Source organism: Micromys minutus, assembly GCF_963924665.1.
Source record: "Micromys minutus genome assembly, chromosome: 13".
Classification (NCBI taxonomy): domain Eukaryota; kingdom Metazoa; phylum Chordata; class Mammalia; order Rodentia; family Muridae; genus Micromys; species Micromys minutus.
In genome coordinates, this window is record NC_137982.1 from 49232758 (window position 1) to 49245546 (window position 12789).

Genomic DNA, 12789 nt, shown 5'->3' on the forward strand with positions numbered 1-12789 from the left:
CACAGCAATAAATAAACATGACAATTAAGGACGCTTGTAAAAGTGTGAAATATGTAAGAGGCAGGCCTCCTCCCTATTTGACAAGCTCTCAACAGATAATGAGAAATTATCAGCGTCTCTCCCGAGAAAAGACTGCAGGAAACACCAGCTGATCTTTTTTTTTTTTGTACTTTTATTGAAAAGGTACATTTAAAAAAATACACAGACATTTTACCATTTACAGATTGCAGATATAGGCCCTCTAAGAGAGTTCACTCTATGTTGGTGTTTTATGATACTTCTTGCCCCTGATATAACAAACATTCCAGTCTTCTTAACATCAGTTTTTTTGGGGGGGGAGGGGAAGCATGGTCACATGACCTGCGACACAGCCATTGAACAGAAAGACAGATTGTTCGGTTTATAAATTATATCTTCTGTACATTATTGCATCAGGGAGCCACAGAGTCATGTAGCATTGTTACCAGTGAAGGAGCAACTGTAAAGCGAAGGTCATTATGTAGGGACAGACTCACTGTCCTCTTGCAGATGCACAGAAGTTGCAAAAATGTGCAATTTAGGAAGCTCTTTTTGTTTTTTGTATACATTTGCTTAGCAACTCAAACCGGTGAGGATGCTACAAAAATAAGTTAAAACAAAAATAGCAAACAGGTAGGAATTATAGCTACATTATATGGCTTTCTATTTCGTTTAAATATCTCCAAATAAAACACGAAATAAAGAAAATACATTATCTTTTGTTCTCTTAAAGAGAAAAGAATTCAAAGCTACTTTGCTTCCTAACAATTACACAGCAATGAAAAGAAAACGTTTTAATTCAACAAGAGTTACGATCTAGTACTACACGGGGTACAACAGTACTCGGGTCTAGAACAGTACACAGTCCCTGCGGACGCTAGTACACCAGAAAAGAAAAAAAACCAACAAACCAACAAAAACCCCATGAGCCGCGGGGAGGCGGTACCCACGATTAAGCACTTGCGATGGACATGTGTTCCACACTAGAATATGCCCGCTTGGATTCTGGAGTTATTTACAGACATCCGAGGAAGAGCCTACGGTTCAAGTCTGTCAGGAAGAGATTCCATCTTGTTTCTAAGCCAGATCATCGCGCCATGGGAAAACACAGGGCGGCTTTCTTTTTCTCATCAGTACACTTTCAGGAAACTGAAGCATCTCAGATACACTGATTGGCCGGGGTAGGTTGGAGAGGGCACGGGGAAGAAGCGCCCTGGAGCTTGGCCTCCCCAGGTCTCTGGAGGTGGGTGGGGCTGGGTGGTGGCCTGCACTCTGTAAGTGGGTGGGTGGGGTACTCACAGTCGCACACTGGGCTTACACTACTGAATCCTTTGGGCTTTTCTTTGACGCCTTCCCACTGGCCTAGCCAGTGGGCTCCGAGTGTTTAGTAAGGGGCAAAGAGGATGGAGGCGGGCGTGGCCCGGATGGGCCCGTGGCCGGGCCGCAGCAGCGCAGGAGGGATGGCAGCAGCCTGGAAGAGAGAGGCGGATGGCCTAGGTGGCAGGGACAGCGCAGAGGACACGGCTGCAGCCGCCAGGGGTGAAGACAGGAAAGTGGGAGCCAGGGGCTTCATCAGATCTTTCTGGAATGCAAGCTTGGCCTAAAGATGGGATGAGAACCGAAAAAGGGGTGAGAATGCTGTTTACAAGTCACGGCGCCACAGAGACTTTTCTCCCTAGAGAACCAATATTCTTGGAGAAGTCATGAAATGTCTGTCGCTGGGTTCAGGGGCTCTGGGTGTGTCTTGAATTTTGATAATGCAACTCTTGTGGTCTCTGGAAAGACACCTAGAAGGGTCTGGCTTAGGCAAACAGTGCAACTAAAAAAAAAAAAAAAAAAAACAAAAAACAACAACAAAAAAAAAAAAAAAACCACACACACACACACACACACACACAAGACCTGCCTACACTGGCCTCGAACTTGTCTAAGGATGCGCCTTAACATTTGACAAGTTCAGTTTTGGATTTTAAGAAGTGTGACTCTTTGTTTCGCTCCTCTTGGACACACTGTATTGAGGTTAGGTAACTGAGGTACAGAACATTAGGGACCCAGGAGATGAGAACATAAAACCAATTCACACTTCTTGCACTGTCCGCACGAGCATTCTCCAAAAAGAAACCATATAGCTAAATCAGACTCTGTGCTTGACAGTGACTGTGAGCTAGAAACCTTCTCTCCTTAAAGGAATCCCGGTGTGGACGCTTCCCAGGAAGAGATCAATCCTAAATTTCTGTCTTTTGCAGTCAGCAGGGGCTGTGTGAACTGCTTAATACAGGTAGAACCTGCTTGTAGCATCCACCACACCGCAGAAAGGTTATCTACGATCCCTGCCAGCTGGCAGAGCCCAGTTCCGCCTCGGAAAGAAGCTAGAACCAGCCCCAGGGACACTGGGAATCCACCCATCCGTGTGTTTACATACCTGTTGCTGAGGTCCCTAGGTATCTGTGCAAGAGACTGAAAACGGGATGACATGTGGAGAACGTAGGACGGGCTGATTACCAACATGAACAGAAAGAGCAATGCAGCTGCTTTCGTATGGATATAAACACATACCAGAAAATGGGGAGTTACTAAATGTATGGATTTTTGTCACAGAAGTAGACCCACATTCCAAGTCTGCAACTCCCAGAATTCCCTAGGTATGACTTGTTCTTGTTGTAGGCCTTCAGCTTTCTTTGTGACTTACAAAAGGTCATTTCTGAAAAGGTTTTAGTAAGAGTAGGACATTAGCTCCTTTAAAAATGTGTATTTTCATTTTAATTGAATGTGTGTGTGTGTGTGTGTGTGTGTGTGTGTGACTGCAGATGCATTTAATGTTCAAATGTCAGATCTCCTGGAGCTGCTGTGAGCAGCTTGTTCTGAATGCTGGGAACCAGAGTTGGGTCCCCAGGAAGTGCATCAAGTTCTTTTGACCCATCTTCTCTCCATCACTAAGACACTGGCCTTTAAAGAGGCTCCATTTTGCCGTTCTGAGAAACAGCACTCTGTAGTGGGAATTAAACACTTCATTCTAACCTTTCTGGATCCGTTGGAGATGGCTCCTGCCTACCCTGACATGGCTCTGTAGACACACAGGTGCCTATGGCCAGGCCTCACAACCAGAATTTGACACCCTGGACCCACAAGATTGAAGGAGAGGGCCAACGCCATCAAGTTTTCCTCTGACATCCACATATGCTCCACCATGGATCAAGACGTTCTCTCCTGTGAATTCTTTAGCTTAGCAGTAGAACTCTTGCTTAGGAGGAAGGAAGTTCTGAATTAGATCCCTAGCCCAGCCAATTAAATGATAAACAAGCAAACGAAGAATTAACCACTCCCAGAGTCTAGTGACCACTTTTCCCTTGAAGCTCTCCGGCTGACCACCATCCAACCCAGCAAGGCTGTCCCACAAGGCACGGAGGGAACTTACGGCTAAGATACTTGGGCTCCGCTGGAGCTTGTTGTAGGGGCTGTATTTCGGCTTCAGCGGTTTTCCTGCCACGCGGTCTTTATGCCTCCGGCTTGAGATATGCTGTAACGAGTATGGAACATTAGCTGACTCTCTTTCTAATCTCCGACAGAGAGGGGGTTCCCTTCTAACCCAATTCCCTGTCCTTCCAATGTTCTCAAGTCTTATCAGATTCCTCTTGGGTTACCACGGTCACCACTAAGCCTGTCTTCCTTGACCAGTCCTTGGGTGTTTAGGAGACAAGCTTCAAGGACCTTTGGCTCCCAATGTACTGCCCTTGGAACTGTGGAACCGGTCTGTCTGTCTATCTGTCTGTCTATCTGTCTGTCTCTAGCACTAGGACTAGAAGCTGAGAGGTAGGAAGTTCAGGCTCAGCTATTGGGCAGTGACCTTCTCATCTACATAGCGTCTGCATGTTGCAGATTGTTGCCTATTAAATTTAACCTTGAGCACACAGAGAACCATGTGCAGACAAGGAGCCGTAGGCAGACACGTTGTGACCCAAAACTGTCTATGTCTAGCTTGGGCTGCCTTACCTGTTTGAGTTGAATTTCTGAGTTCACATGAACATCACAGATTTCGCAATGGAACGTTTTGTTCTGTAGTCCCGAACCCTTACTGCCGTTCTGCACCTTTAATCTCGACCCAGGTCTAGGATAGGACTTAATTGGACCAGCTCCATTGCGAGCCTCAACCATGGTCTTGTGTTTAGATCCTAAAAAGAAGGGGGCAGATATTTAGTAGCTATTTAAGAACTCCGTGTGTGTATGTGGTGTGGAGGCAGAGCTCAGTTGGTGGAGTGTTTGCCCGGATGTGTGAAGACCTGTGATTGATTCTCAGCACTTCATTATCTCCGTGTGGTGGTTGTAAACTTAGAAGGTGAAGGCAGAAGTTCAGGGTTATCATTTATGCATCAGATACAAAGCCAGCCTACCTAAATAAAACAAACATACCAGCTACAGGAAGCCCTTTATTTTGTCTTCTTCCCTTCTTTCCCCTCCCCTCTTCCACCACTTTCCCTCCCTCCTCTCTCCTTCTCCCTCCACTTCCTCCCTTCCTCTTCCTTTTCTTTGAGACGGAATCTTACTATGTACCCAAGGATGGCCTTGAACTCACCTTGCAGCCCATGCTAGCCTCAAGCTTGTGATTCTCTTGCCTGAGCCTCTTGAGTACTAGAATTATGGGCACAAAGCACCACACATGTTTGCTTTTCATTAACTTTAGTATCTGAGTAATAAATTCTATCATGTTGGGCTGCTCTAATGTATTCTGAATTTTGTTACTGGTTAACTTTTATGTTGTTCACACACACACACACACACACACACACACACACACGTTTGTCTCACAAGTGTGCAGCAGTGACCACTCTACATGAATCTTTGGCTCTATGCCCATCACCTCGTCTAAATAAATTTTGGTCAGTATTAGATGCTTTTCTAATGAAATAAAGAATTCATTTGCCTCTACTACTTTTGCTTTGCATTTCTCAGTAATTAGGTCCACACTTTTTATAAAATCACTCCAAAAAGGGGGGGGGGAAGGGAGAGAGAGACAGGGAGGGAGGGAGAGAGAGACAGAGAGACACACAGAGAGACAGACAGACAGAGACAGAGAGAGAGACTGACATAAAGAGAGAGACAGAGAGAGAGAGACAGAGACAGATGGGTTGTTGTTATTGCATTGTGTAGACTGCAGGGAAGGCAGCTGACCTGTATTGTGAGCTTCCAGCTGTGACAGGGAGTTCACAGCCACCTTGCACAGGGAGCAGTAGAGCAACTTTTTGGCTTTTTCTTCTTCTGACTCAGCAACAGACCCTGGAGCCCCGTTTGTGCTCTTGGAGGGAGAAGCAATGGCTCCAAGTGTCAGAGGTGTTGTGCTGGATTTGAGGAGAAAGGAGCCTCCTTCGGAGCCTGCGGGCTGAGTGGAACCAGTGGCTTTGATCTTCCCTTTGTCTTCTAAGAGAGACACAGAGGGGTTACTGACGCTTCCTATGCCGTACAAACCAGAATGAGAAACAGGAATATAATTTCCATAACTAACAGATAAACTACCGTATGTTCTTTTTAAGTTCAGCACATATTTTTATCTTGTAGAACTTGACTTAAAAAAAAAGTTCATCCTAGCCCATTAGTTTCCACAGCAGGTGACCCTAAAGTCATAGTGATCTGTGAGGCATGACTTAGGCTCCCATTTAACGTAGGCGACTTTCCCTAAAATCCTTGAGGTGTAAGTCATATTTTAGGGAAGGGGTTATATAACAAATCAGCTACTTCAGCATGGTGACAAGATGGTACCATGAGAGAGGTCATTAGCCCACGATGGCTTCAGCTGACTGCTCATGACATAGTCAGGGCACGGATATGAAGTTACAATTTACCTCTGACACCAAGTCAAAACTTTACCTTAGGGTGTGTGGGTACAGGAAAGGGAAGAGACATGGCTGACTGTGGTTATGATTAAGTTTTTCCTGGTTTTTCAATGGGACTGCACCCTGTCTGAAGCATGGGGGTTGGGGGAAGGGAAGCTGAGTTCCATTCTCTGGGCTCATGAATTAATGTGAGTCTAAATAAATTGTTTTAAGTCATCAGATCAACCACAGTCACACAGTGAATATTAGTCAAATACTTTAAAGACATCTTGACATATTTAGTCATGCAATTACCAGAGGCATATTATCCTGAAGAGCGTGGAGAGGGTTTTGGGGGGCGTCACAGTGACTTCGGTAGAATTGGAGGCATTGTTCAGTGATTCCCTTGGGAAGAAAAACCGGAGCCTCACAAGCGAAGTTTACCCAATGCCCTGTATACTTCTAGTAGAGCCAGCTCTCTTAGAAAATGTCTGGTGATGTGTTGATTAAGAAAGGAATGCTATGTGAGAAGACATTCACTGATTGCCCTAGGCAATTCAGGACTGCACACTGTTGGCTTAGATGACCGTCCATGTCCTCTCTGTGTTTATTCACAAAATCCTCCATGTGGCAAACCAGGGCTTTCAGTGCTTAGGATAATGATCCTAAAAGCTTCATGGATCTGGGGACTCACCAGTTTCCATCCCTCCCCTGTGTTGGGGTCCATGTTAGGATTGACACATAAAGACCGAATAAGAAGCTGCTGTGTCCTAGACAGGCCTCCCTCTGAGGAGGCGGGGCATGTATCCTTGGCTTCCATATTTTGTGTTCCCTTTCAGAAAATATAGTCACACATAGGATGAGATGAAAAAAAAAAAAAAAAGGTCTGCAGCTTTTATAAAAGTGTTAGGGGGAAGATTACTCCTTCTACTTGGTGAGAGTAAATTGGGATGGAGATTTATTGTTTAGATGGGAATTCCTTCATTGAAAGCATCTCTCGGGCTGAGTCTTGGAGAACTTATATGCATCCAAGCAATGCAGTGGTCTTCCTAGTGCTCTAGGAGCTGCTCCGAGCTTTCGATGGAGATTGGTGACTGCACAAAAGTTATCTCCAGCTCCAAGTGTCCTGTTGGCTATTTTGCATGAATTTGACCCGAAAAAGCCCGAATTTGTCTGAGACCCACTACTGCAAGCTTCCTCCTGTCTCTAAGTTGGGTTCCTTGTCTTACTGTTCCCATGAATCTTTATGTTTATGTCAAGCTTTGTAGCTTATAAAATTATACCAACGCTATTCTATTATAACACACTTATGTGATAGGCACAGCTGAAAGTGATTTCTTTTTCTTAGTTTTAATGTGAGAAAACTGAATGTTTCCCACTCCTCGTCTTCATGCAGCCTACTAATCTTTTTGCAAAAAGAAGTGACAATGTATCACCATTAATATTACAGATGCATACAACAGGCTCCCTTTATATGAACTTGCTGTTGTTTTCTTTACTACATTTTAGTTTTAAGGCATCTTTTCTTGTTTTGAATTACTTTTTTTTGAGACTTTCATACATGAATACAGTATTTATATCATTTCTACTTCTCCTTTTTCCTTATTTACACACACACACACTCATAACGTTTCTTAAGTGAGGATACTGTACACTGTACTCAACAATCACCTGCTTCATGTTATAATAAGATGCATAAAATACATTTTTCCTTTCTATGCTTACTTCTTTAAGAAAAAAATTAAGCACATTTCCTTCTTAAAATCTCCTTTGTAAAACTGTTAATTTATTCACTAACCAGTGCGGGGCTGACATCATGTTAATTGCTGACAGGGTGCTAGACGCTGAAGAGAATAGTAAGTGAACCAGGTATAGACTTGAAGAAAGTTACCGAGGAGCCAGGGAAATGAGACAGCCACTCAGAAGTTCTAATTTATGGTAGAAACCGCATGAGGCATAGGAGCATAGAGCAGAAATGATTACTTCTGCTTGAGAAGAGAAGGACCTTTTTCATTAAGTAAGTGGCATTTTTTGGAGTTTTGAAGGTCAGGTTTAGATAAGCACAGAAAGCTGGGAAAGGGGCAAGAAGGAATAGAAAACAGAGGCCATATGCAAAAACAGCAGGGCATGAGTAGGGTTAAAACAGGGTTTCAATGGATGGAGGCCAGGGACCCCTGTGGTTCTATTGAGAGGGGCTGGAGGTGGCTGGGGTGGAGGGAGACCCCAATGGAAGACCAGCAGTCTCAAATAACCTGGACCCTCAAGATCTCTCAGACACAGAGCCACCAACCAGGAAGCAAGCACTAGCTGTGTGTGAACCCTCCCCCACGCGTACACCCCCCTCCCATGCAAATAAAGCAGAGAATTGCCTGGTCTGCTAGTCCTCTAGTGAAAGAGCACCTAACCCTCTAGAGACTTGAGGCCCCAGGGAGGGAGGAGGTCTGGTGGGATGGAGGGGGCATTCTCTGGGAGATGGGAGAGGAGGAGAGGGACAATAAGCAGTTGGGGGGTGCAGATAAACAGTTGGGGGGAGGAGGTTAACGGCTGGAATGTAAAAAAAATTAAAGAATTAAAAATAAATTTCGGGGTTTCAACCTGTCTGTGGAGAGTAGACATCAGATGTGGAAATATTAGCACATGGTTCAACTGAGCCCAGAGGCAGAGAAAGACTCTCAAACCTACTGAATTTTATACAGAGGACCAAAACTTACCTTTTAACAACAGATTGAAACGTATAGTATATTTAACTTTATTGAGACAGAAGATTCAGTTAAATTACTGTTCTCCATGAATAGGCTTTGGTTTTAATAGTTTGGAACATGAAGAGCAATTTTGATGTTGGAAATGTATAAATGATTTCAACATATTCAGAGGATTGGTCAATATAAGAAACTAGAAAAAATTAAGACAATCACTGCTGCATTTACATATTTAAACAGTGGTACTCTCCCAGGATGTGTGAACTTATGAACAGCCAGGCCTAATTTTATTGTTTCCCCTCTCAGCGACTTGATACCACAGTCTACTGTGCTGTTTCTCTTTGCTAAGTGACAGTTTTAAAACCGGAGTTTTAAAATGGATTTGAAGGTTTAATTAACATACTGTTTACTCTGTTTCCTTTAATAAAGATGCGTGTCTTCTGGAACTTCAAGTTAATGTAAATTCCATTTTCAAGTATTCCCTTGCCTAATGTTAATTAGCAGGTCTTCTGACTGTCATGATTGTTTTCTGTCTACGCACACACTTCTTGTAAGGTTTTATGCTGCAGGACATTGAAGCAACTGCACCTCTCACCACTTCCCAAAGTTCTAGACACTTCCAAGCCTTTGCTGGGGTACTGCCTTTTATACCCAGCCGACAGACCACATCAGGCAGAGCCTTTGCTGGGGGACTGCCTTTTATACCCAGCCGACAGACCACATCAGGCAGAGCCTTTGCTGGGGACTGTCTTTTATACCCAGCCGACAGACCACATCAGGAGAGTCAGACATTAATACCTGCCATTCTTATTCTCTACTCCAGAGACTTCACACAAGAAAGTTCACCTTGTTCTGAGTTAATGCTGTATTTTGGATGCTGTGTTTTGTGGGGGCCACTGTACTAACACAGAAGAGAGACTTTTCTGGATACAGTGCTGAGAAATGGATCTCGTGGATGAAAGTCCTGAGCATAAACGGTTCTTAATTTAAAAAAAAAACTTCTATTTGAAATGTTTGAAAACCTCATCAAGTTTTTATTATTCTATTTGCAAGGGTTACTCTTGAATTTATTTTATTAGTGTGATAATTTTTCCTAACCAGACTTCACTGGTTGAATAACATACGTATCTATATTGGCAACATTTTTCACTACTAAAATTTAGAAAATAAGTTCAATGAAATTATAAAAATTGAAATGCCCACAATTTCACCAAAAGTTGTACATCACTTACCTACACAAACTCTAATGAGGGGGAGATCATTGTTATCTACACTTTTATCTTTAGTCTGAGTTTCTTTTACAATCCCTGTAGGTCAGGAAGTGCATGTATTTTGTTTCAATACATCTCCGCATTTCTGTAGGTGGATACGGAATGTTCCTTCCATCCCATAAGGCTCGTTTCAACTCCTCATCAGTTAAGAATGCCTAAAGTAACCATTATTCTTGCTTCTATAACATTATATTGGTAACTATTTGAGAACTTCATATACATGGAAATCACACAATGTACATTTGAGGTGTTACACAGAGGAGTTTTTTTCTTTCACACTGGTGAGTAATGTCCCACCTATGTACTGCACATGTGGCCACACTATGGTTTATATTTTGGGTAGTGATGATCATTTGGAATGTTTTCAGCTTTGCCTCTTTTGAGCAATGCTATTATGAGCGCCCTTACGTTCTTTTATAAGCACTGTTACCTTCTTGATAGAGGGTGGACAGAGTGGAATCCTTGTGCTATGGGATGCTCACCTCTCTACCTTAGTAGGCTTAGTAGGCTCTGAAAACAGTTTTCCAAGATAACCGTGCCAGCTTATCTTCTTCCCAGGAAAAATAGGAGACATTTTTTTTCTAGGCTGGAGGAAAGAGGTGAGTACATGGTGCCAAAGTCTAGTGCTGCAGTCTTGCTGCAGGGGGTTGCTGGCTGAGAGCTGACCCAGTCAAAAGCGGGAGCTTGCTAGAACCACCCTGGTTCCCAATGAGCTGCTAACTCTTCCTGGTTTCTGTATAGATGGTGACCCTGTGTTATCAATATAGGTCAGCTGTACTCATGATACATCTGACACCATGGCACATCTGAAAAACTCACATAAAAGAGAAAGGGAAATGACAGTTATTTCAGGAAGTCTCCAACTCATCTGGGAGTTCCCTGCCTTTTCCCCATCTTGGCTCATAAGGAATTGCTCCCCTCTGTGAGCCCCAGCTGTGACTGTGCAGTCCAAATCCCTGCCGCGAACTCAAAGGGTGCCATTTTTACTTACTGAGTATGTGTCCTTACTTTGCCTTCCCTCTCAGTATCCCCCCCACCCCTGATAAAGACAAGAACTCGGAAACACTGGGTAGATGTCTCAGTGTCTTCTGAGATTCTTCTGGGCCTCACTGCCCCAATACTGATATCAAAATCATCACCACTTTGGATTTTAGCAATTTGGTGTAGCCGAATTATTATCTTATTGTAATACTGATTTGTATTTATTTCTCCACTGGATAGTGCTACTGAGCATGGTTGCATATTTTTATTATGTTTTCTTTTGTAAGGTGTAGTTGTTTTGAGACAGATCTCCTCAGTGTAGCCCTGGCTGTCCTGGAAGTTACTAAGTAGACCAAGCTGGTTTTGAATTTAAAGAGATACATCTGCCTCTGCCTCCTGAGTGCAGGGATTAAAGATAGATGTACCATTACACTTGGCTTTGGGAAGTGTTTATTTAAACAATGTATAAACTGGATTATTACCTTTAAAAGTATTTTGACTTATAGGGACAGAAGCACGTGTGTGTGTGTCTGTCTCTCTGTGTGTGTGTGTGTGTGCATGCCCGAGAACTCGTGTGTATACACCCACACCCACTGACATTACTGTTAAACACGTATCACAGCCCTTCCCCCAGTTTGAGACATGCTTTCCACCTTCTAAGTGCCGTTTTATAATGATCTCAGCTATGTAGGAAGAAAATAAAACAAGCCAGGGCTTAAACCCATAAGTTGCCTGCAGCTGTTCAGAGCTGGTGTTCTTCCTGCTCTACCATTTTGCAGGATGTTAAACTGAGAATGCTCACTATTAGGGCTCTTGGAAGTTTGTCACAATAAGTGGATGACATCCTTCTGTATACAGTAAGTCACCAAAGGCCATCCAAAGCACAGGTTGTGCTCAAAACGGTCAAGAAACAGGAAAAGAACGCTGCGTTAGTGCTGTTTCTTGGCACCTATGGACGGATCATGTCTCTTTGGCATTGGGATTATTTTGAGAAACAGCAGCTGGAGGAGAGGCTCAGAAAATTAGTAGAAATTGTTGTATTTTAAGGGAAGTGTATGGGTATAAAGGAAAGCCTTCTTGTAAAGGTGTCCCTTTCTCTGTGCCAGGAAGAGAAGGACTTTACCTCTCTAGAGGCTTTGAATGGGAAAACCAGCTTCGACATTACCCTTATTTACTCTTGCTTTTCTCGGCCACTTCCTATAACTGGCCGCTACAAGCCTTCCTTTACTTATCTGAAGATGGTATTTATCTCTCCCAGCATTGCACGGATACGTACAAGACCGACGAGCAATGCCTTTCTCTCTGCAGTCTGTGTTTTATTACCCGATCCGTTTCAACCAGGAACTCAGAAGGAGAGAAAACTGTTTTATTACTCTGCACTGTAGTAGCGACTTAGCATATGGGTTAGAGAAAACAAATGTTCATAACTTCCCCCATCATTCATGCAAAGTCAGTCTACTTAGTTTATTTTTCTGTGTTTCTCTACTTCGTGATTAGTGTCTCAAACTTAATGGGATATGTCAATGAAAATATCAGATTTCATAACTGAATTTTTTTCTTCAATTGTTTTTAGAGTCTTGATTTGGAAAGTCCATAAAGGTTTTAAAATTATAGTAGAAGGTGGTAAGAAGATACATATATCTTCCATTTTATAAGACATATATAAGACACACACACACACAAATACTTCCAACTTGATGGGCCTGTAAACTGGCATAAAGAAATAACCATTCATGTTACAATCATTTAATGAGCACCTACCACAATAAGCCTATCATACATAAACAGCAAAGTGAGAAGAAAAGAGACCAAGACTTTGACTCAATGAAAACTAATCTAGCTGAGGAGATAGAAAATAAGGTGTGTGTGATCCTGGGGCTCAGGAAATAATATTCCACAGCATTGACATGCTTTGACATGCTAAGCCTTTTGGCCTTAAAGGTGAAAGGAAATTGTAAGATCTTAGAAGCTGCATGAAAATCAAGCTTTCTGAACCTTACGTGTCACATTCTTTCC

General features: G+C 43.0%; 1 protein-coding gene across 3 annotated transcripts in view; it reads right to left on the minus strand.

The window, feature by feature from the left end:
• Positions 1-217: 217 nt before the first annotated feature.
• The window catches only part of ZNF385B (zinc finger protein 385B), a 102261-nt gene continuing 89689 nt past the window's right edge, over positions 218-12789 (minus strand). For all 3 annotated transcript variants that reach the window (XM_080928057.1, XM_080928055.1, XM_080928056.1), the window contains 4 exons: positions 5185-5430; positions 4009-4187; positions 3434-3535; positions 218-1618 (listed from right to left, as the gene is read on the minus strand). In XM_080928057.1, coding sequence (XP_080784183.1) covers positions 1403-1618; positions 3434-3535; positions 4009-4187; positions 5185-5430 — 743 coding nt within the window. In that variant the 3' untranslated portion in view covers positions 218-1402. The remainder of the gene's footprint in view (positions 1619-3433; positions 3536-4008; positions 4188-5184; positions 5431-12789) is intronic.